Genomic DNA, 23,883 nt, shown 5'->3' on the forward strand with positions numbered 1-23,883 from the left:
AAGGCAAATCTGTGCTCCGTATTTGGTATTTGTCCACTCTTTTGACTAATTGATTGCGGTTAAGCGTTTTGTCTTTGAGATTCAGCACAAATTAAAAATAGATCTATTTCTGCAGGGTCAAGTTACAGGTATCAACTTTGCTCCCTGGCACTGGCAAGCTCGGAGTTCCCATTTCAGCACAAATGAGCACTGCCACTGCTGAATAAGACTGGGAAGTTCCAGCTTCCAACATACACAGGAAAGCCAAAGATATGGGGCTCATAGGGCAAAGCTTATGCAGACAAACTACTTGTCATTAGTAGGCACTTTACCCAAGTGCAACTGAATTATACAGGTATAGAGGATTTCACTAATAGCTTGGTAGCCCATGGATTGTGCCTGGAGGCAGAAAAGGAGAAAGGCAGCAGACTAACTGGGGTTTATAGGCTGTTGGGTACTAACTGTGAGATTGTGAGGTCCAAATACAGCCAACATGTTTCATTTGTGGAAATTCAAGAGCCCAGTACATTTCCTGAAATAGCACTTCACATTTTCTGTTTTTTAAAAAAGGCAGATACAGTCTCTACATTTTACAAGTAGAAAATATATATCCCAAAATGCCTTCTTTTATAGAGTATCTGAGAGAAATTACTGGAATAAATACATTGACTCATTTGGGGGTAATGGAGAAAAGAGAAAATGGGGGGGGGGGTTATGGATATTCTTCCCATGCTGCAGCAAAGACTAAAATGTTCACTTTGGAAAGAAAATGTTACCTTACAGAACAATGATGTCAAAGGTTGCATCTTGGATTCCAAATGCATATAAGTGATCAAACTGGTTTAACCATCATAATTCAACTTAAAAAAAACCTTCTTTTTCTCAGAAACATAATTTTTTAATTTAGCGGGGCTTTTAAAGGGCTTATTTTTTGTATTTTTAGTTTCCAGAGTGTTGTCAGCCACACATAGCCTACAGGATAACAAGGCCAAATCAATTATTAAACTAAAATAGAACACCAACTCTGCGCTCGAAAACCCACATAAACTGCAACATTTGAGATTAAACCAATTTAGGCCCATTGCTGCCAATCATACTCAGTCCCCAGAATGTAAATATCCTTTACATAAAAGGATTGTCGGTTACAGCCAAGAGGATCAGTTCATGGTAAATTGCAAAGGAATGGTTTCTTGGTTTCAATCGGACTGGCTTGCTTTTTTAAAAAACCTCAAACCTCCAGGCCCAAACTGGAAATTAGTAGGAATATGAGGATTCTGCACACAAACATTTCCCCCTTGTAAAGGTTCCCTTGCTCGAAAGCCAGTCGAGTCCGACTCTAGGGTTGCGGTGCTCATCTCCGTTTCAAAGCCGAAGAGCCAGTGCTGTCCGAAGACGTTTCCGTGGTCATGTGGCCGGCATGACTAAACACCAAGGCACAGGGAACGCTGTTACCTTCCCACCAAAGTGGTACCTATTTAGCTATTTGCAATTTCTTGCTTTCGAACTGCTAGGTTGGCAGGAGCTGGAACTAGAGACGGGAGCTCACTCCGTCATGCAGCAACTTGGGTCTTGGTAAACAATTTTTTTTATTTTTTCCATAGGAATACAACATTTAAATTAAACCATTTCATTTTTCCATTGTTTACCCCATTCCCATCTCCTCCCCTCCCTTCCGTGGCTTCCCGCAATGCTTCCCCCCCATTTCACATTACTTTACATCAATTATATCATTTTTCTTATCATTACAATCTCAAGATAACTTCATTTGACTTAATATTGATCTAAACATATTAAGTTTTGTTTCACATCCCAGTTCTTTTCCAGATATATTTTAAAGTCACTCCATTCTTGAAAAAAAACGTCGTCTTCATCGTTGTTCAGTTTTTTTGTAATTTTATCCATTTCAGCCATGAACAGAACTTTTTGTATCCAGTCTTCTATCTCTGGTATTTTCTCTGTTTTCCAAAATTGTGCATATATCATTCTCGCTGTTGTTATTAAATACCAGAGTAAAGTCTTTTTAGTCGTATTGACTTCTTCCATTTTCAGTCCCAAAAGCAGAATTTCTGGTGCTTTTTTGAAAGAGCATTTCAATATTTTTTGTATTTCCCTGTGGACTTTTGTCCAAAAGTCTACAGCTTTCTCACAAGTCCACCACATATGGTAAAATGAGCCCTCATGGGTCTTACATTTCCAACATTTATTTGACATAGTCTGGTTCATATTTGCAATTTTCTTCGGAGTCATGTACCACCTATACATCATTTTATAACAATTCTCTTTGACATTGGTACAAGGCGATATCTTAATAGAATTTTTCCACAAATATTCCCAAGTTTCAATAGACACTTCCTTATTCATATTTATTGCCCATTTTATCATTTGCTCTTTCACAGTTTCATCTTCAGTAAACCATTTTAACAACACTTTATACATTTTAGAGATATTTTTCCCCCTTTACTTTCCCAAACATTTTCCATTTCATTTTTTTCCTCTCTAAAACCATAATTTTTTTTGTCTGATCTAAAAAGATCATAAATCTGCATGTATTTCAACCATTCATAATCATATTGAATTTCATTCTGCTTTTTCATTACCCATTCTGTTCCCTCTTTTTTAATTAAGTCTTTATATGGCAACCAGTCCTTACCTCTCTGTCTTGAGTAAGATTTTAACACTTCTACCGGTACAATCCATAATGGTCTTACATCACTGAAATATTTTTTATATCTCAGCCATACCACAAATAATGCTTTTCTCACCACATGAAGCTTAAAAAAGCTATCCATTTTTGTCTTATCATACCACAAATATGCATGCCAACCAAACCTACAATCATGGCCTTCTAGCCCCAATAGCTTATCATTCTCCAATTTCACCCATTGTTCCATCCAGGTTAGACAGACCGCTTCATAATAGAGTCTAAGATTTGGTAGCTGTAATCCTCCTCTTTCTTTGGCATCACAGAGTATTTTCATCTTAATTCTCGGTTTCTTGCCTGCCCAAACAAACTTTGATAGTTCTTGCTGCCATTTAAGTAGCATATCCGTCTTGTGAAGTATTGGTATTGTTTGGAACAGGAACATCAAACGTGGTAAGACATTCATTTTGATAACTGATATTCTTCCCATCAATGATAAGTTCATTTTATCCCATTTCTTAAAGTCTTGAGTTAACTTGGTCCATAATTTTTCATAGTTATTCTTGTATAAGTCTATATTTCTCGCCGTTAACTCAATGCCTAAATATTTCGTTTTTTTTACTACTTCACATTGTACCAGGTCTTGTAGTTCCACTTGTTTTTGTTTCGTCATGTTCTTACAAATAAGCTTCGTTTTATTTTTGTTCACATAGAATCCAGCCAATTCTCCAAAATCTTTTATCTTTTGGAATAGTAATGGTAACTCTTCAATCGGGTTTTCCACAATAAACATAACATCGTCTGCAAATGCTCGATACTTGTATTTAAATCCTTTATGTGTCAATCCCTTTATCTCTTGGTCTTGCTGTATTTTTTGTAACAATACTTCCAGTACCCATATGAATAATAGCGGTGACAAAGGACAACCCTGTCTTGTACCTTTTTGTACCTTGAAGTTATCTGTCACTTCCTTATTCACATTCAATTTTGCAGTTTGTTCAAAATAGATAGCTTCAATACAGTTTCTAAATTGTTGTCCCGTTTCTATTTTTTCCATCATTTGTAGCATAAAATTCCAGTTAAGATTGTCAAATGCCTTTTCTGCATCAACAAATAATAAAGCTACTTCTTTTTCTGGGTGCTTCTCATAATATTCAATTGCATCCATTACTATTCTTACATTATCACGAATCTGTCTTTTTGGTAAAAAACCAGCTTGGTCTTCCGAAATCACTGTTTGTAAATAGTTTTTCACCCTTTCTGCAATAATTTTTGCAAAGATTTTGTAGTCATTGTTTAGAAGAGAGATTGGCCTGTAGTTCTTCACATTTGTTAGATCTTGTCCTTCCTTTGGTATCAGTGAAATAATTGCCTCTTTCCATGAATCCGGCACCTTTTTGTTCTCTCTTATTTCGTTGGATAAAGCTTCCATGGCCGGAAGAATTTCCTCTTTCATTTTTTTATAAAACTTTGCTGTAAATCCGTCCGGCCCTGGCGCCTTTCCCAACTTTGATTCTTCAATCGCCTTCGTCACTTCTTCTTTTTGAATTCGACCATTTAATAAATCCTTAAATTCACTGCTTATTTTAGATAGTGGACTTTCTTCCAGATATGTTCTAATCTTCTCAAGATCAGTTCTAGTTGCTTGGAATAATTTGGCATAATACTTGAAGAAACTTCTCTTTATACCATTAGGGTCAACGAATTCCTTTCCATCTTCTATAATTTTGGTTATCATTCTTCTTTCTTTTCTAGTTTTAAGTTGCCAAGCGGCAACTTGGGTCTTGAACTGCTGACCTTCCACAGCCTGCAGTACAGACTTGTTAACATAGGGTAAAAGAAACATGTCCCGACCTGGATAACCCAGGCTAATGTGATCTCATCAAATCTCAGAAGCTAAGCAAGGTTGGCCCCAGTTAGTATTTGGATGAGCATCAAGGAAGTTCAGGGTCGCTACACAGGGGCAGGCAACGGCAAACCACCTCTGAACGTCTCTTGCCGTTGAGAACCCCACAGTGTCACCACCACGCCAGCTGTGATTTAGCAGCACTTTCCACTACCACCAAAAGAAACAAGTAACAATATTATCACATTCGGCACTTCCTGACCCTCTGAAAGAGTCAGCCAATGAACTGAATGGAACAAGGGGAAATAATAAACACAACGATGAAACAACACACATTTAGCAGATGCTGACAGATGCATGCACAAGGACCATGTAGTTCAGTAGCAGCAATGCAGTTCCCTACTAAATAGTTGTATTCATGGAGGGTGTTGAAGTTTATATTCACATCATATCTCAGGTATACATGACACCCAGTGACACTAAACTTAGTATTTGGAAGCGAGTCCCACTGAAATCAATGGAACGTACGCATTTGAAGAGGGTCAGGACTGGGAAGTTAATCAGATTTTCCCCTGCCTTTATTTGTTCAGCTTAGAATTACACAACAGTTCATGCTAAATGGATTTTAAAATGAAAGTAGATATAGTTAAAAAACCATCTACAGTTGATCTTACACAAATGTTACATATTGAAACTTGCAGGCTGCGATCCCATTCCCCCACCTTTGCTTCTTCTCCTCTCCCCCTACCTCTCTCACACCCTTTCTCCCTTCTGCCACCCCTCTTCTTACTCTCCGTCATGCACGTCACTTTCTATCTTTCTGTCCCCCTCATTCTCTTTGCTTTTCTGCTTCCCGACCTCATTACTCTTTCTGCCCCTACCACATTATTCTTTCTCTTTCTGCTCATCATTCTCCCAGCCTCTCACCCCATATAGCAGCAGTGGTGGCAGTGCTCCCAGCTGCCCACCTGCTTCCTCCCCTCCCCAACTGCAGCAGTGGCAATAGCAGCTCTCCAGGAAGCACAATGGATCTTCCAGGTACAGAGATCAATTCCCCTTAGGGTTGCCAACGCCAGGTTGGGAAATTCCTGGAGATTTGGGGGTGGAGCCTCAGGACAGTGAGGGAGAGAAGAAACCTCTGCAGGGCATAATGCCATAGACTCCACCCTCCAAAGCAGCCATTTTCTCCAGGGGAACTGATCTCTGTCATCTGGAGAGCAGCTGTAATTCCAGGTGATCTCCAGCCCTCACCTGGAGGTTGGCAATGGTAGTTATCATGGAGGAAATGGCTGCTTTGGAGGGTGGACTCTATGGCATTATATCCAGCTGAGGCATCTCCCCTCCTTAAACCTTGCCCTCCTCAGACTCCACTACAAAACCTCTAGGAATTTCCCAACCTGGAGCCTGCCACCCTTGTCAGGGCTGGTCCCAAGGATCCCTCCCTCAAAGGCCAAAACAGCCTGCTCCTTCCCGTTGCCTTTTACTGACAGAACAAGCTTGGAACAGCCAAGCAACAGCCACTGAGAGAATCCATTTTTAAAAAAAGCTACAGGCACTTCTTTTAACATTTTTGGCACTTTTAAGCTGCCCTGTACTTTTTTTTTTTTAGATTTGCTTTTAGAATATAAGGTGGCTGCACTCACTGCTAATTACAATTTTCAATTCCCAAAACCAACAAAAAAGCTGTACTGCTTAGTAAAATTTTTGTGGTTTATTTTCTTTCTGACATTAAGCAGTTTTGCTTTAAGTGATATTTGCAAAACTAATATTATGGAAATCTCAGTTATTTTTTGTGAGTAATTTCAATGGATCCCTTATTCCTTATGACCCCAAGAAAACAGAAGTTCACACGTCTATCCTAAAATTCAGTCATCATGAAAGATGAAAAAAGTTGTGTATACTCTCAAGGATACCCTCATGAAACTCTGCCCATTGTAGTTTCCCTTACTTTACTCATCAGCACACTTATGAACCTTGTGAAACTGTCAATAAGAAAGTAAAAAGCAAGGGTACCAACAGCAGCAGCCTATTCACAATCGTACTACAAATCATGGAATCTAAGAGCACATTCACCAATGCTAAATAATGCAGTTTCAATCCATTTCAGTGACCATTTGCAAGTTGATTTTGCCTTTTCACACAGTAAAATCCAGTTGCAAAGTGGAATGAAAGGGCACTCTTTAGTGGGTGTAAAAGTGCACTAATTGTCAGCACAGTATCCGGTATGTGAATAAGATTCCAGAGAATACACACTGTCATTTTTTGGTTATTTCTACAAAAGGCTGGTTTTTAACTTAACATACAATATTACAGAAATAAATTTTAAAAATATTCTTGAGGAAACATACAAGTGACTTCCAGTCAGTACTGACAAATGACCTTTTCATGCTTACCAATCCACAAATATCCCATGACATATTACTGTTCCTGCCATATTGACCTACTTTCTAATTGGGTAACAGAAGGGCAGGAGGATATATGTAATTTTAAATAATGTGTAACTGGGATACTTCATCTAACATATTGTGGGTGGCATATGTGCTAACTTAGACAGGAGGAAGAAGAGGATAATAGACATGGAGGTTTTTTACTTTTCATAACTCTTTTATGCATGATATACAGAATGATTTGTTGACATACAAACCCAAATTTTGGTGACCCTCCCCCAGGGCGAAACCATTGCCTGTTTATTTGCCTCCATGAGAGCTAACAGAATAAGCACCAGCTGGAATGATCTAACATTAATATAGAAATTAAGAATCAAGGTGGGGTTCATGGTCAGAAGACACTAAAAATGTTGCTGTGGTACCTGTCACTGCATAGGAAAGCAGTAATCGGTTCCCCCTTACAATACTTTTTCATACCATCAGTTCTATCGTTTTACATCCTTTTGAAAATCCAGAGATATAGAGCTGCAGTGGTATCAGTAGCTGTATTTGAGTGACAGGAAACTAGACAAATGTCTATGAAAATGCTTACAGGTGCCCAAGTGTCTTTTTGTTGGCTGCAAATGTATTTTATGCATCTGATGAAATGTGCTCTGGCTTGACAAACTTCTACCATAATAAATTTGCTAGTCTTTAAAGTGCCACAATACAAAAATGTTGGCTGCAGCAGACATAACGGGACTACCCGTCTGGAATGAAGCCACACTGAATTCCTCTACTTCTGATGACACATTTAGATGGTCATCAGTCCTTTGTGATAAATCCTACTAGCTCCAACAGAGTCTGTGGACAGGTAGCCAGGCTCTGAACCGTATGCCTATCAGAAAGCAATATAAGACACATATACCTCTGAAGCATATGAGTGAATATAAAACTATACCTAAAAGCAGAGAACTGAAGGGAGTTTTCTGTAAACTAACAAGGTTGAATTTTGTTTCAGTGAACAAAACATAAAGGCGTAAAAAGGGGTTTAATGAGACTTTTAATTCAGACTGCAGCCTCAAAAGAACATAATGACATTTAAGTAATCTGTTTCTTTTGTCAGTTCAGACATAACACAAAATCGTAGTTTAACCATGATTAATTTTCAGAACCAAGATTGGGCTCATAGGTGAGCAGTTAAATCCCAGTTTTCTCAATGATTTCTGGTTTCGTTGCTTTGCTCTTTCCCATCCTGAAGAAATCCAAATTGTATCCTGACTAGCATTGTGGCAACAGCGGCACAAGGGAATAAGACAGGACTAGCCCAGAATGCCTGTAAAATCTTAAAATAGTGCTTAATAAGCTAAAATTACTTGAAATCCTAGTCCGTCATAGCCCAATTTATCAAGTTAATAGAATGGCCAAATTCAGGCAATCAAATTAAACAAAGTTAGGTGATTAAACCATGGTTTTGTATGATGTCTGACTCAAGCTACACAGTTTTGATAGATTGCTAGAATGCTTGGGTTAGACCCAACCAGCTTTTCTGCTGGTCAAAAAAGAGGGGTTTGTTTGATTACCAAAACAATTTTTGTTTATTTTATTTATTTATTTAATTCAATTTATACCCTGCCCTCCCCGCCGAGGCAGGCTCAAGGCAGCTTACGTTATATGCTAAGGATCATGGGTCCTGCATGGACAAAAACCATTTGGAACAAGGGCTGTAACAGTGTGAGATTCAGTGAAAAAGCTGGCTGGATTCAACCCAATGCCATTAATCAGATTTAGGATTGCATACAATCATTGTTTCCTATCTTTCTTTTATTCCCTGCATTTTTCTAACATTCTAATCTTCTAAATATATCTAAAACAAGTAAATTATAAGACACCATATAAATATCTCAGACAACTGCCTCCTTTGAAAACTACACACATTTTATGATTTTCAGTTGTGGGGGGAAACCACAGATTTTTAGCAGAGGTGGGTGGTTTCTCTCAGTTGTAAGTGAGGTTCCATTCTGGTTGTCTTCCAGCAAAATAGGAGAATTTCAGGAAACCAAAAAAATGTTGTGAAAACTTTTAATTGTAAATATAGTTAACAAATTCAATTGAAAGGAAAATATTTACTTCGTGTTGCCTCTCTAAAAAAGTTCCACAGAACACCAATTCCGTGCAACACAAAAACAAAACAAAACAAAGGAGTTAGTTTTTAAACTCCTTGTGTGCCAAAACTGCAGTCATTTCTGTAGGAGAAAGCAGTAATTTTAAAGAAGTTCCTCGTTTTTGTTTGTTTTTAGGTGGATGAAGAACACAATTCTGCAACATAAACCTCCACCCCCTGAAATTCCTGAAAGACTAGGCTTTCCTGTGCCAAGAAAATAATTTGTATTTTTACTTCATTTTTGGCAAACAGATGGCTTTGAGGAGACAAAAAAAATGTTCTTTGTGAATGAGTCTGATAATATGTAATCTAAAGGTGTTCACACAAAAAATTGGGATTTTTCAAATTCGGATATATTGGACCCGAAAAACTTCAAGATTTCAAAAAAAAAAAAACACAACCCACCACCAAATTCCTATAATGGTATGGTATTCAGATTCAGGGGTTGTTGTTTTTTTGGAAATCCTGACTTTTTTGGATCCATTATACCCTATGGGACCATTATAGTCAATGGGGAATCTATCTGGGGGTATCCAGGAGTCTGGGGGGGGGGGACTGTTTTTTGAGGTAGAAGCATCAGAATTTCATTGTAGCTCCTGGTGCCTCTCCTCAAAAGACCCCCTAAATTTCAAAAAGAGTGGACCAGGGGGTCCAATTCTATGGGTCTCCAAAGCATTCCAATTGTGGGAAGACAGAGCAAAAAACCAAGGACTGATGTCAAACCAGAGAGTCTCTGAAGTAGAAACTGAAAAGGGGGGGCCAGTAGAACCAGAGCATGTACATAGTGCCCTGCAGAACCACTGCCACTGTGGCAATGCCAGCTCAACAGATCCGTCGGGGGTGCAAGCACAGCACAGCCCACACATGTACAGAGTGCCCAGCAGAACCAGTGCATGTACAGAATGCCCAAAAAAGGTGCCTCCATCCTCCATTGTTTTCAGTGGAGGAAAAAAGAAAGCATTTAAAGGAAGGCACTGGGTTTTGCTGGGCACTAGTACATTGCACTGGTACTGCTCGGCACTCTGTTCATGCACTGGCTATGCTGGACTTAGAATCCCCCCTTGCTTGGATTTGTTGAGCTGGCATTGCCACAGTGGCACTGATTCTACAGGGCACTCTGTACATGCACTGGCTATGTTTGGCAGTCTGTACATACACTGGCTGTGCCAGGCTTGCAACCCTCCTGCTTGGATTTGTTGAGCTGGCATTGCCACAGTGGCACTGGTTCTTCTGGGCACTCTGTGGGTGCACTGATAGTGCTATGCTTGCAAATCCTTGCTTGGATTTGTTGAGCTAGCATTGCCACAGTGGCATTGGTTCTGCTAGTACATACACCGGTTCTGCAGGGTTTTATGTAAATGCACTGGCTGTGCTAAGCTTGCAAAAAAATCCCCTTTGCTTGGATTTGTTGAGCTGGCATTGACACAGTGGCACTGGTTCTGAAAAATATTCCCCCCCACACCTTCAATTTCTACTGTAGAGATTCTCTGGTTTGACATCAGTCCCTGCTCTTTTGCTGTTTTTTCCCCTCCATTGGAAATAATAGATAATGGGACACTTTCTTTGGGGTCCCACAGAATTGGATCCTCTGGTTCAATCGTTTTGAAACTTGGGGTGGTCTTTTGAGTAGAGGCACCAGAAGCTACACTGAAAATTTGGTGCCTCTACCTCAAAAAAGCCTCCTCCAGATGCCTGCATACCCCCAATAGATTCCCCATTATAGCCTATAATGGTCCCCTAGGCTATAATGGAGGTGAAGGTATTTAAATAATTTTTTCAGGATTATCTGAGATTGGCTATGTTTGATAGCCAAAAATACACCCCCCTCTATATTCGGCTAAAAGAATAGCTGATAAATACCGAAACTGTATTTTCTGGCTTTTTTTTTAACTTGGATACAGCCAAATGCACACCTCTAATATAATCTGTCTTTTATATTCTTTAAGCTTCAAAATTTACCTGGCAATAAACTGTATTTATCTCCGCCAGATGACTGCTATAATATATTACATGCAAGGGCACCTGGGAGCAGGGCCAAAGTTTGAAACAGCACAGCTGAGGGCTCTGCCATTTCGAGGGGTCCCCTCAAAGGTATTTGCTGTGCCTGAACAATAACCTAAAAATAGGGGGGAAAACACTGGGCCATTTCCGTCTCAAATTCAAATGCTGCCTTGCCTAACAGCTACAAACATTCAACCATACCAAGCTCATCTTTTATCAGACAGACACACTTGCTAATTGTTTCCTTGTGTGGGTTTGCTTGTATAGGTGCATGTGTGTGTATGAGCCTGCAAGCATCACTTGCTACTAAAACCTTCATATCACAGGTACAGATCATCAAAATGCTTCCCAGTGTGAATTTACAGATTCATAATTTCAAGGCAGCTTTATTCCCCAAATGGAATATTAACAGAATCAGTATAACTCCCATAGATGTAATCTTCAGTATTTGTCTTTTCTTACAACGAATATCTAATTTTTATAGAAAATTCCTCAAACATTTTTGTTTGCATCTTGTTTTTAAGTCTATATTTTTAACATTTACGTTAAATTACCTCAAAACCTAACCTCATATTTCCCTTCAATTGTCTGGAAGTCTGTATAACATAACATGTAATTCTAAAAAGAAAACCTTACTCCTTCTAAAATGCCTTTCTGCTCATTATAAAACTAATTATAAAATGAGATTGGGAGAGGCAAGGATGATATATTTTGCTGTCCAATGCAGCACTGAATTTCAGTAACAAATATGACATAAATAGCCTTTCAAAAAGCTTCTTAGACAGTTGGACGAAAGGATACATTTAAAAATATTTCAGGAAAAGTTGAAACCTTTTACTTGGCATCAGTGATTTCCCTTGACTTGCATATACAAATGATCTCACCGCACACACTGTGTTTTAGTATATTCAAATGTAGCATGAGAACTTGATAAATGTTCCTGAACAGTAATAAGATCACAGAAGAAAGCCAGACATAGGCCTTTTTAACTAACTGTTTCAGAGCTGCCTCACCCCAACAAATGCATATGAGCACTATTCAAGCTAAGGGCCTATTTAGCCCAATGCAGTTGACGTTGACTAGAAGCAGTTCTCCAAGGCAATAGGAAGTGGTCTGGCCCAGCCCCGATACCTGAGAGACCAGGGACTGAACATGTGACTTTCTCCACACAAAGCATGTGCTGTACCACTGATTTCTGGACCATCTATACCTTGCATAAGATTTGGGTTGCCAGGTCTCCTGCTCTAACAACCTCCCACCAGCAACCCCCAGACCCTCAGTGGCACTCAGTAGGCCAGCAGGAGAAAAATTCAATTCAATTCAATTTATTACGGGTCTATATGACCGAAGTCTTGACCAAAAGAGAATGCAAAAGGGGTAAAATAGGTACATAAAATTGACACAGGAGAAAAATGAAGGGAACAAAAAGCCATCACAGCAACAGCATAAATTCTAGAGTGGTATGGCATCTTTTCTGTGTTTGACCCAGAAATGATGTCATGCCATTGCTGTGATGCCTCCCTCATGTCCCCGCCGTCCCCCTCCCCGTCTCCTGCCAGGTGCCAGCTACTGGCTGGCAAACCTCCAAAGGATACAATAGTAGTATATTAATAAATCATTCAACATCTCTAGCATTCTGTTCAGAAATAATGACACATACAGATTTCCATCTGTTGAGAATTATTGGTAGGTTCACTCTCTTTAGGGTGGTGGTAGGGAAGGAGGAAAGCAATGTGGCATTGGGCTATTGTTCTTATATACTCTATGAACCCAAGATTAAGTTCTTCATCATTTTGCATCAGAAAATTCTGACAATTTAATTTAGTATTTTTTTAATGTATCCTAACCATTAATCTTTACAAGACAATCTGGATATTGGTAAAGTAACAATCAACAGTTGCCTGAAATTACACCAGATACTTTGGACCAAAAATGGGGGCAAGCTAACCCAAAACAGAATGGAAGAATGTTCATCACAGGTACCATTAAATTCTACTGTGATGCAGTGCTGGCTTTGACATTAGCAATACATTAAAGCAGAGCAATTATTATAATACTAATAACATTTTCACAAAAATCCCAAACCTCTTGGCAACCATTACAATATTAGGATCTTGTTGCTGAAAAAACACACTATAATATAACTCTAACATTACAGACAAGGCATGTACAGTGGAATGCATGATTTAATTTGTCAAACTTTTAACCTTTTTTAACCATGACCATTTATCCATGCACTGGTCCCTGGTTTTCTTTTTAAACTGCACACTTATGGGCATTTTCTTACAAACAGATGTACTCATACATGCAGCAGATATATGCATTTACTTTAATGTGTATGCAGTGATAATATGTTCACACAATTCAGACTTCCAGCAACCTCTGATTCCTATACATGTTGACTTCACAACTAACTAGTTATTATTATTCATGACAAATAATGGAGCTTAATTCAGTGTATAGTGATAGCCACATATGACTGACTGGGCAGAGGGAGTAAGAGGACATATTCTGCTGTCTCATGCAACGATCACAAGTTTAGATGCCTGTGTGAATCAGCACAATTCTTCCTGTGATAGATTCCCCACTTAATGCTGATTATGCCAAAATGGCTTGTAGCCTGATTCATAACAGACTAAAAGGGAGGGAAATATTCTATTATTCCCCATGTTAATTTTTAAAGAGTGTTTATACTCAATATGCCCATATTTTCAGCAGTCTTCCCATTTTTTTCTGCACAACCTGATATGTTTATGACATTTTCTTTACTAAGAAAAAAAAAAGCCAGATGTGGCATATGCATGATGCTCTGAATAAGGGAATGAAATAAAGTAATTTGCTATGATGTTAGCACAGGAAATGCCTGGGAGCTGCATCTGACTTAAGTGTTTTGGGATTCCCAAGCAGTGATTGTTCTCCAAGGATCTGTGTTCATGAATTACCATGGACACCAAATGTTATTTCAGATCATGTTTTGACTAAGGATAATCAATAATGCCTATCTAGGAGCAGAAGGTGATTTAGTCACACCACCTGGCTAATTGTCCTTGACCATTTTACAGTCCCCATTTACTTCCTATGGATTCCTAACCCCACCAACCTGTGTGTTCATTAGATGGCTACTATAGTATGGCTACTGAACTCCTGTAAATGAAATGCTGCAGTTGCGATCTACCTGCAAAATTTGTTTAAGATCAAAGGAAGGGATTCATGGACCAGATCAGTTTCTATGAGGATCAGGTGCTCCAAACCATCCATCTTACTTATTTATTGAATGTATGTTATTTATAGTCTGCCTTTCTTATGGAGACTCAAGGAGGACTGCACAATGTAAACTTGTGCTTGCAGAAGCTGGTGCATTTTATCTGCCAACACTTCACTGTTCACATTAGTAGATAACTTGCAATGCCATCCTAAAGATTCTTCATTGATTTCAATGGACTTATACGGTTTAGGATGGCACTGCAAGTCTTGCAAATAGTATGACAAGATATCTACCTAAAAACATTTACTAGCCTGACTGAACACATACACACGTTTTGACAATTTGGAGCCTAAAATAAATTTTAAAAGCCAACATTTCAAAGCTGCCATGCTTGATCACCCAGACATGATTCCTACTTGCTACCAGAGAACAGGCTATTTACAAGCCAGATTTCAATGTACAAGTGAGCCACCTGAGATAACACATGGACCAGCATTGACCAACACTTATCCCAAGATGAAAGTAAGTTAAGTCCATAAATATCTAGAAGATCTATTCTTCACAAAGGGCTCACGACAGCATCAAATAATACAACTAAAACAAAGAGGGAGTAAAGTAAGGTTGCCAGGTCCCCCCCGGCCACCAGTGGGGCATGGGGTTAGGGTTGCCAGATCAAGGTTGAGAAATTCCTAGAGATTTGAGGATGGATCCTAGGGAGGACAGGGAGCTCAGTGGGGTACAATGCCATAGAGTCCACCTCCAAAACATCCACTTTTTCCAGGGGAAATGATCTCTGTAGTCTGGATATGAGCTGTAATTCCAGGGGATCCCCAGGTCCCACCTGGAGGCTGACATCCCTTGTTGAAGTGAACTGATCATGTAAACCAACGTCACTTCATAAGCCTACAAAAGTTATGAGCCCACAAAAATTATTACTAGCTTATTTTCTGACACATACCCACTTAAGTGATGTGTGAGATATGGGTGATATGAAAGAGAAAAACAAAACTATCTCTCTTCTAGTTTACAAAAGGTTTCATTCTTGGAAGCGATTCTTCCTTCACCATATACATCCTTGACAGAGACTATGTATTCAAGCTTGATATAAACAAGCACCAAGTTGCCAGCTATGGTCACTGGACACAAAGGAGTTTCAACTCTAGCCTAGAATGGACAGGACACAACCATGAGAGACTATCATAGATACTATCATAGAAAGACTTATCTTTTTGGGAAAGTTTGGGTTTAAAACTACTTCAAATTGTTGTGATTTCAAAAAAACAAACAAATGATTATGGTGATTACGATATTTATCTGCTGTTGATAAAAAGTTGGGCAACTCAGAGACATCCCATATTACCGTCTTTATATTCTTTTTTCTTTGCAGTGGTGATTGAGTAGGTGTGACAAGTTACACGCAAGGAAGCAGTGACTGGGCTGGTGCTTTCAAGACCCCATGGACCCCAGGTAAAAAGTTCCCGTGCCCCCAGAGGGCATCACAGTATTTCACAAATCCCAAGAAAGTGAGAGGACAATGGTCGGAGGGCAGCATCCCGAGACTTTTAAAATAAAGTATGTTGCCAAGTAGCATAATTCAATGACAACACCTTGGCTCAACAGTTTAGGCACCTATGACTTCCAAGCCGTACAAAGTCCACATGTCAGCTAAGGAGATCCCAGAAGCAGCAATCATATCTTAAAAATATATCTTCATGACAATAACATTACCCATTTAGGGAGAAATCTTAAGACACTATCTTAATTGACATGGAGGGTAACCAACACAACTGCCACGACATACCTGGAAACATCCATTCACTAGTCAAAATAAGAATCAAGAATTTGCTTTTCTCATTCTATAGAAACCAAGCATTGTTGAAGATTCCACTACTTGACTGAAACAGCAACACTAGTACATTTTAATTAAAATAACAAAAGACATAAATATAATCCCTAACTTGCAATTTATCTGAGGGTAGCATCCTATGTAAGATATTCCTTCCTGGGATATACCAAAAGTGGGAAAGGGAAATGAACCAACAACCCTTGCACCCATTTTCTACCCCTTTCTATAACATGTGACACTGACACTAATACAGACGACAGACTCCTATGCCAGATGCATTTGCTTAGCCTATCAGAGTCAAACTGTTGATCATTGAGCTATCACATGATTCTTCTTTGTCTGTGCTACTACATACTACCCTGGCTACCACTACAGAATTTATAAATGGTGCTTCTAAATCTTCTAACTAGATACAATTTTAATTCTAAAAAAGGATGCAGGAGAGATAATCCCTCCAATAAGATATACCCTGGCCTTTCTGAAAATACCCTGCTCTACCCTTGCCTTCAAAATACAAGTACATAATTTACAAACCCATTAACAGCAATATAAATGGACACTACCTATACTCAACAGCTTTACGGATTACAACTGTTTCAAGCATCAATTTTGCTTAGCCTTGGAAAATAATGTTAATATTTACTCACTTTCAATGAATCAAAGCAGGCGATTACTCGTCCATTTTCAACTTGGCAGCTTTTCGATGGATGTGCAAATTTACATTCCGTATCTGGTCTTGAGCAAGTCCCTCTTTGGAACTCTCGACACACTTCCAGTGTTAGCCATTTTGTGTCCCGGATTGGTGTGACACTTACAGCCATGTTTTTAGATTTTACAGGTAGTTAAAATTGTCAATGAAACAAACGACGACAAAAAAAAGAGAGGCCAAACTGATAAAACGGGAAATGATGAAAAATGTCACCTCCAAAATACTTCCCCAAGCCCCAAGCCCAGCGTTTAAAAGAAGATGTAAAATTGTGTTCTCACAACAGCAAGGAAAGATTTCCCACTATTAAGTCACAGCATGAAACTGTCAATCAAAAGAGAGGGAGGGTTGTACTTAAAGAAATGCTAAGATCACAGATAAAATGAGCATTTAAAATTGTGGCCTAGAACTAGCCTTGTGCTCTCAGTAACCCATTCTGAGTGCCAAAATGCAAGACACAAAATGTGGCGGACCCCTTCAACACCGATTTTCCAAGCTGCTCTCAGGAAAAGTTGTCTGAAACGTAATCTCCACACAGCTGAATTTGCAATATTTTTTTTTTGGTGTGGTGCAATCAGTATTGATTAGTTTGGCACAGACAGATGCAGCAGTTTAGAGCAACAAATCGAGAAATGATTTCTCCTCTCTTTGATTTTTTTTTCTGGCAGAAGATAGATCTCACTTTTCCAGCAAACTTTTTTATTTCTATGAGAATAAACTAAAGCAGCCTAGGTGCAAATGCCTGATGCTTAGAGCTTTCTCTCTCGGCATATAAGTAGAAATGAGGAGGGGGGGTGGCTGGGCTAGAGGTGGAAGGCTGGTTGTGCTGTCGTCGCAGTCTAGCTGGCAGCAAGCAAGGCAAAAAGCAGAGACTGCTCTAGAAGCGGTTCCAAGCAGCAGAGACGTCAGGAAAGGCACTTCTTTAGTACCAACCTGTAGAGAAAACAGATACGTTAAAATTTACCAGGCAGCATTTCACTGATGTCTCAACACATAATTATGTTGCCATGTGCTCCCTCAGTCTACTACCACACAGAAACGATACTTTTTTCGGTCTCAAGCAAAAAAAAAAAATACTTACGTTGGAGCATATTGCAGCCAGCCATCGCAGATTTATTAAAAAGGGGTCTGTTTTCCCCTTCTGAAGCAATTCATGATAGGGGAGATAACCAATCACAAGACAGTATTGCAGCAATATTCTGGGCACCGAGCCAATAACGGGGGCTGTCGTACGAAAGGTCGCGCCTGTCAGACATTCATTACTATGCTATAAGCACAGAAAATGTCCATCAGATGCGACTTATTCGACTGCAAGGGAACGACCATGTGGGTTTTGAATTTACCCAACATGCAGTTAGTGGATTAAACCATGTTAGTTTTCAAACAGCTTCCAACTCAAGCACAAGTGCCTGTGGAGTCCAGACGGAGGGAGGGGAGGGGAAGGGAAAGGAGTTTGTGAGCCACTCTGAGACTCCCCATCTGCGAATCATTTTCTAGACTGCTTTCTTCCAGCTTTGCATTGCGCACAGCAAGCACAGAGCACGCCTACTGTATCTGACAGATGAATATAAAAGGAAAAGGGGTGTTCACAGATGGTACAGTCTCCTGACCTATCCAATTCACTTCCTTCTACTCCGTAAGTCCTGCCTCCTCCTCAACAGAAAGCAGCACTTTTTTTAGAACTAGGAAAACTATTCTGTTCTGTCAGCACAGACGCTGCCAGCATATCCTAGGCAGGTTAGGTATGGAGAAAAATACCTTCCCCCACTCTTCCCCAAAGCAAAACCCAGGTCTCAGGAGGGGAAGTAGGATTTGTCCTGCTGTCAGGGAGCCTAACATTACACAAGTCATGCTCAGATTGCAACATGATTCTTTCTCAGTGACCTTAAAAACCTGAGCCTGCAATCAAATTTAAATATGATCAATGCTTCTGAATTCAAGCAATAGTATCAGCAAATGCCTACCGATTCTGAGCCTCAGACACAAGCAAAAGCTGTTCTCCTGAGCGGCTTACATCTTTAAAATGGCTTCTTTATGTGAGCAGTTTGCTTTGCATTAAACTAGTCAGAACAGTCTTTGCCAGAAAAAAAAGGATGAAGATGGTAATGATTATTATTCAGAGAAGCAAACAACTGCGGTATTTCTTGGCCCTTGGGAAACAGAAGAGCTATTGTAAATTTTATAAACCAAATTAATTTGAGACAGGTTCACAAGCTGGAATTCTTTTATTCTCCTTCAGTTTACACTGCATAATCACGACTCCCTGAGTTCACCATTTAGGGTGTGCTCGATCAGCTCTTAGCCTCCTCAGCCCTTGACAACTAAGATGACTAATTCAGGAAAAAGAATGGGATGTGTGGATATTTTTAAATATTTGATACTTATTTATGAAAATGCTTCATTAAATGCACTTCAGATTAGCATTCATGAAAGCCAAGAAACAAAAACTATGAAACAATTAGAAGATGGGTGTTTCCAGCATATTTATTCCAACAAATTGTGCTAGTGTAAGCTGACAAAATAAAAGTTGAAGTGCTAGATTCCAGTCCAGTAGTGCCTTAAAAACCAACATGATTTTCAGGGTATAAGCTTCCAAGAGTCAAAGGTCCCATCATCAAATACTTGATGACCTATATGATAAAGGGAACGCTGAATCTCAAAAGCTTATATACCTTGAAGATTTTGTATGTTTCTAGGTGGTACTAGACTAGGTAGTCTTCTGCTGCAGACCAACATGGCTACCCTCTGAACATAAAAGCTGGTATATTTTTGCATGTTCTTTTTTTAGTTGATATCTCTGTAGAATCATAGAATCACAGAGTTGGAAGGGGCCATACAGGCCATCTAGTCCAACCCCCTGCTCAATGCAGGATCAGCCTAGAGCATCCCTGACAAGTGTTTGTCCAGCCTCTGCTTAAAGACTGCCAGTGAGGGGGACATAGCCTCTGGGTTCAATCCTATTCTGCTGGCATCAGCATACCCCTCCAGTGCCAAAAAGCTTCCTGCATGGGTGGGCAAGCCTGTTGTGTCAACAGAAGGCTCTCTCTGTACTAGTGGGACATCCTGGTGCCAGAAGAACATGCTGAAACTAGTGGAATAGAATGGTAAAATCCAACCTATAGGCCTCCAACCTATAGGCCTGTATCCTACTACTCTATTCAGTAAAGCCTTCTTCCAGCCAAGGAGCCTTCTGCTAGAGGAAGACCCATTTCTGCCAGGGGAAGGCTCCTTTGCTTTCCAATGCATTTGAAAGAGTGAAAATGCACACGAAAGGTCATACCTTGAATAAGCCTTTGTTGGTCTTAAAGGTGCCACTGGACTCTAAATTTTGTTCTTTGCTGATACAGGTCACAGCGAGTAGGCACTGACTTAATCAGTCAGGTATGTCACTGGAATCTGGCCCATGAAAGCAGGCTACATTCCAGACTTAGGAACATGGAGCACTCCTACAATCATTAATGCTCAATGGAATCACCATTTTACCCTCTTCGGAACAGGGAATAGAAACTGTGCTTTCACGAAGGATTCTATCAGAACTGCTACAGTGAATCAATTTATCTGCATTACCATTTATTTATTTATTTGCTTTATTTCTGGCTCACCTTTCTCACTGAGACTCAAGGCAGATTTAAAAATATAAACGGTATTGTGAATAAGAAATTTCTAATGGAATAACTATTCCCATGTATGGCAATCCCACTTTGTTGAGGGTATCTGCCAATGTGGCAGTCTTTTATTTTTATCCCACAGTATGCCAAATGACACATACATTGTTCCATGTTAAACCAGATCACGTTCTAGCAAGGACACTGTATAATTTTCCAGACAAATTTCTGAAAAAATGTTCCAGTTCCAACTTTTCTAGAAAACCCATATCATTGAATTGCTCTAACTCTGTGATTCTATGATTCTTCAAGATGATAGGTCCACTAAAACAATGATGGGGGGGGACTGTATTTATTGCCACCAGAGAACCATAAATGCCTACAAGAAAATGAATATGGTACTGTTAATTTTAAATGAATCCTCAATATTCTACAGCATATAACAGAACTCTAAAATAAGCTAAAAGAAACACTGTTTCACAGTCTGCGTTTCTCCACCATCAGTCATTAGGTACAACAAATAACAGTATGTCTATATATTGTGTCAGAAGAGAATGACTGATGAAAAAACCAGCTCCATGTATTGCAACACTGATTTTCTGAAAATATGCACTCTAGACAAGATAATATATTCCTGGCAATGATAAGATGGTAACAGCAACAAGGATAGTGGCATGAACAAATCCCATGAAGACCACCTAAATATACAAAGAAATGTAAGAGCACTGCTGGTTGACTGAGGTTCTTTCATGCACAGCAGATCATTACCAACAATAATCAGACAGATGCCCCAAGGAAGCCAACAAGTAGAATGTAAGGGCAACAAGCCCCCCACCATTTGCCTGCCATCAACAGGCACTCAACACTTTAACCAGCAGCCTAACTGGAGTTTCTTCCTGCCAAAATCAAGTTGGCTAAAAATCACTGCCCATGCAGGCTCATGTTCAGCATGTGCTCTGCCAACTGCATTGGTTACTGGTTGAGTTCCAGATTCACTTCAAGGTTTTGGTAATAACCTTCAAAGCCTTACACAGCCTGGGACCAACATATCTGAGGGACCGCCTCTTCCTATATATGAGCTGCAATCATAAATTTTAATGTTTATTATTGTCTTTTACATTTTTAACTTACCAGCCCTGAGCCCGCTTGCAGGATTGGTGGGCTATAAATACGAAAATTAAATAAACAGATAAATAAGACAGCTCAAACTGGACTGACTGAAGCTCAAAAATAACTACATATCATTTTAAATCTACAACTATCTTAAGAAGGTTATCACATCGAGCCAGATCCAAAATTAGTTTATAGAGGGCCAAACTAGACATTTGCCATTTTAGAGAAGAATTTAGCCATTTAAAAGTGTTGTGACGGCCCAAATGTTATTGGACCTGTAGCACAGTGGGATCAGGTAATCTTGTTCCCCCATACACATGCCTTTTCAAGTGCCAAAACAGCTGCTGGGGGGCAGGCCAAATTCTTATCTAAAATGGTGTTGGCAGCCACAGGTCAAATCTGTGGCTACCATAATGTCCAGTTTGGCTCAGAGATAAAGTGGTCCAAGAATTCAGTTTCAGTATATTTAAAATACCTTACTATATCCTTTGATTCATGTTCAGTTCTGTTTAATTTACACAGATATTAATTAATTAAAATGCTAGAAAAATCAGCCGCTCTAGTTCTCAAGGTATGATTTTAAAAAACCCCATAAATTCCTCCTTAGCCCTACTCCCTCATCATCTCATTTAAAGCATATCAGCTTTCTACCTCCAAAACTGTAACAGCTCAGGAGCACACGCACACACCTTTTTTTTAAGCTTTGGTCTTTTAATCATGCATGTCTGTTCATTTCCAAACCTGGGATAAAAATGAGGACTGGCTCTATTCTTACTTTTACTATTGTGATGGTTGATACATGGTTTTCCCCAACCCAGTCTCACTGGGACAAAATCTGAAAACCCCCATAGCTATAAATATCTAATTGACATAACTGGGAAGTGAAGGTTCTACCATCATGAAGATCTGCTAACAGGCCTGTTCTGGTCTGATGTTAGCAACCTGGGCAAGAAGTAACAGAAAGACTTGTGAGCATTTACTACACTTGAAGAGGGACTGCATGCAAAATAAATGTAAATTAGCAGTTTAGGTCTGCCTGAAGCAGCATCTTCTCTTTCCGTGCTCAAAGTGATTTGACCTCCTGATTTCTCTTACTACGTCATATGTGGATTGCTCTCCATTTTCAGTTATGCAGAGATACCGAGGTTGCCAGCAGAGACAGAGAAGGTGGGCTGAGCGCAGAGCACAATTAAAGAGGGTCATGTGGAGAGGGCATGAAACTGTGTTACACAACGCAAATTTTACAACTGAACCTGGATTTTTTCCAAGGCAATATACTGCAATTCCAGTCAAAATTTAGCCAGCATAATATATCTCAGGCATTGCATTATTCTGTTGACTATCTTCACTGACATCTGTATCGGTTTCCTAAATCTCATAGCACGATACCTTATGGGCAGTATGTGTCATCACAACCATTTTTCTCCCATTGTAATAGGTAGGAGTGACACTAAAATGCTTAAGCTGGAATGGTTATGGGTCCAAGCTGACAAGTCTTACTATAAGTTACATGGAAAAAGCCTGGAGTACAAAATACCCTCGGATGTCAGTTTCAGAGGGTATCCATATTGGTCTGCAGTAGAAGAGCTAAATTTGAGTCCACTGAAATCAGAGAAATGGAAAGGTTTAAGTCCAGTAGAACCATAAAAACCAATAAAATGTTTAGGGTATAAGATGGTGGGAATGAAAGGTATCTGACGAAGGGAGCGTTGACTTTCAAAAGCTTATGCCCTGAAAAACATGTCTTTAAGGTTCTATTGAACTTGAACATAGCTGGTCCTTCGATTTCTGTGCTTGAGCCATACTGCTGTATTTGAAGTCACTTTCACACAAAATAGATGCTGTATTGCTCTATTATAAAAGGGGAAGACATGTACAAATGGATATTTGTGCAACCTGAGGAGTTAAATATCCATTAAATCAATACATAGGCCCACATTCTGATATGCTCTTTGGCTGACAGAAAGAAAAGAGATGTATGGGAGTGGTTTTATGGAAAAATAACAGGAAAAAGAGTAGGAACAGGAAGCAGGGCAGCTATGTTCTGGTCTTTCCTGCTATAAATGTCCTAGATGATATGGGGAACAATTGTTAAATGGTGGAAGCCACTAAATAATTAAGGTAGAACCCATTTTCCTAATGCTTTTTATGCTAGCCTGAACAGGAACTATCAGAGAACATGAACACAATGGCTGGTCTTTAGCACACAGGCTTCCTGGTAACTGGGCAGAGAACAGTTTTCATATTTCAAAAGTTTGCTTTGTTATTAGGGGGGAAATCCTGTACTTCATGTATATGCCTTTGCCTGCTTTATATAGTATAAGAAAGCAATATTCTGTTTATATGGGGCAGTGCACTGAAGAAACCAATACTGTTTAAACAGGATTGTCATAATGTAAAGGAGGAGGGGG

General features: G+C 39.4%; 1 protein-coding gene across 15 annotated transcripts in view; it reads right to left on the reverse strand.

Moving 5' to 3' along the window:
• MBNL1 (muscleblind like splicing regulator 1) overlaps positions 1 to 23,883 on the reverse strand; it is a 245,972-nt gene that overhangs the window by 175,816 nt on the left and 46,273 nt on the right. For 10 of the 15 annotated variants that reach the window (XM_015427009.1, XM_015427007.1, XM_015427006.1 and 7 more), the window contains exons 1-2: positions 17,836 to 18,180; positions 16,696 to 17,687 (exon numbers count right to left, since the gene is read on the reverse strand). The exons of 1 other annotated variant lie outside the window; for it this stretch is intronic. In XM_015427009.1, the coding sequence (XP_015282495.1) occupies positions 16,696 to 16,869 (174 nt within the window). In that variant the 5' untranslated portion in view covers positions 16,870 to 17,687; positions 17,836 to 18,180. Of the gene's footprint in view, positions 1 to 16,003; positions 16,033 to 16,695; positions 17,688 to 17,835; positions 18,181 to 23,883 lie in introns of those variants that run through there. 4 more of the 15 variants (XM_015427000.1, XM_015426997.1, XM_015426999.1 and 1 more) reach the window with 2 other exon arrangements.

Source organism: Gekko japonicus, unplaced genomic scaffold (assembly GCF_001447785.1).
Source record: "Gekko japonicus isolate JY-2015 unplaced genomic scaffold, Gekko_japonicus_V1.1 scaffold312, whole genome shotgun sequence".
NCBI classification, from domain to species: Eukaryota; Metazoa; Chordata; class Lepidosauria; order Squamata; family Gekkonidae; genus Gekko; species Gekko japonicus.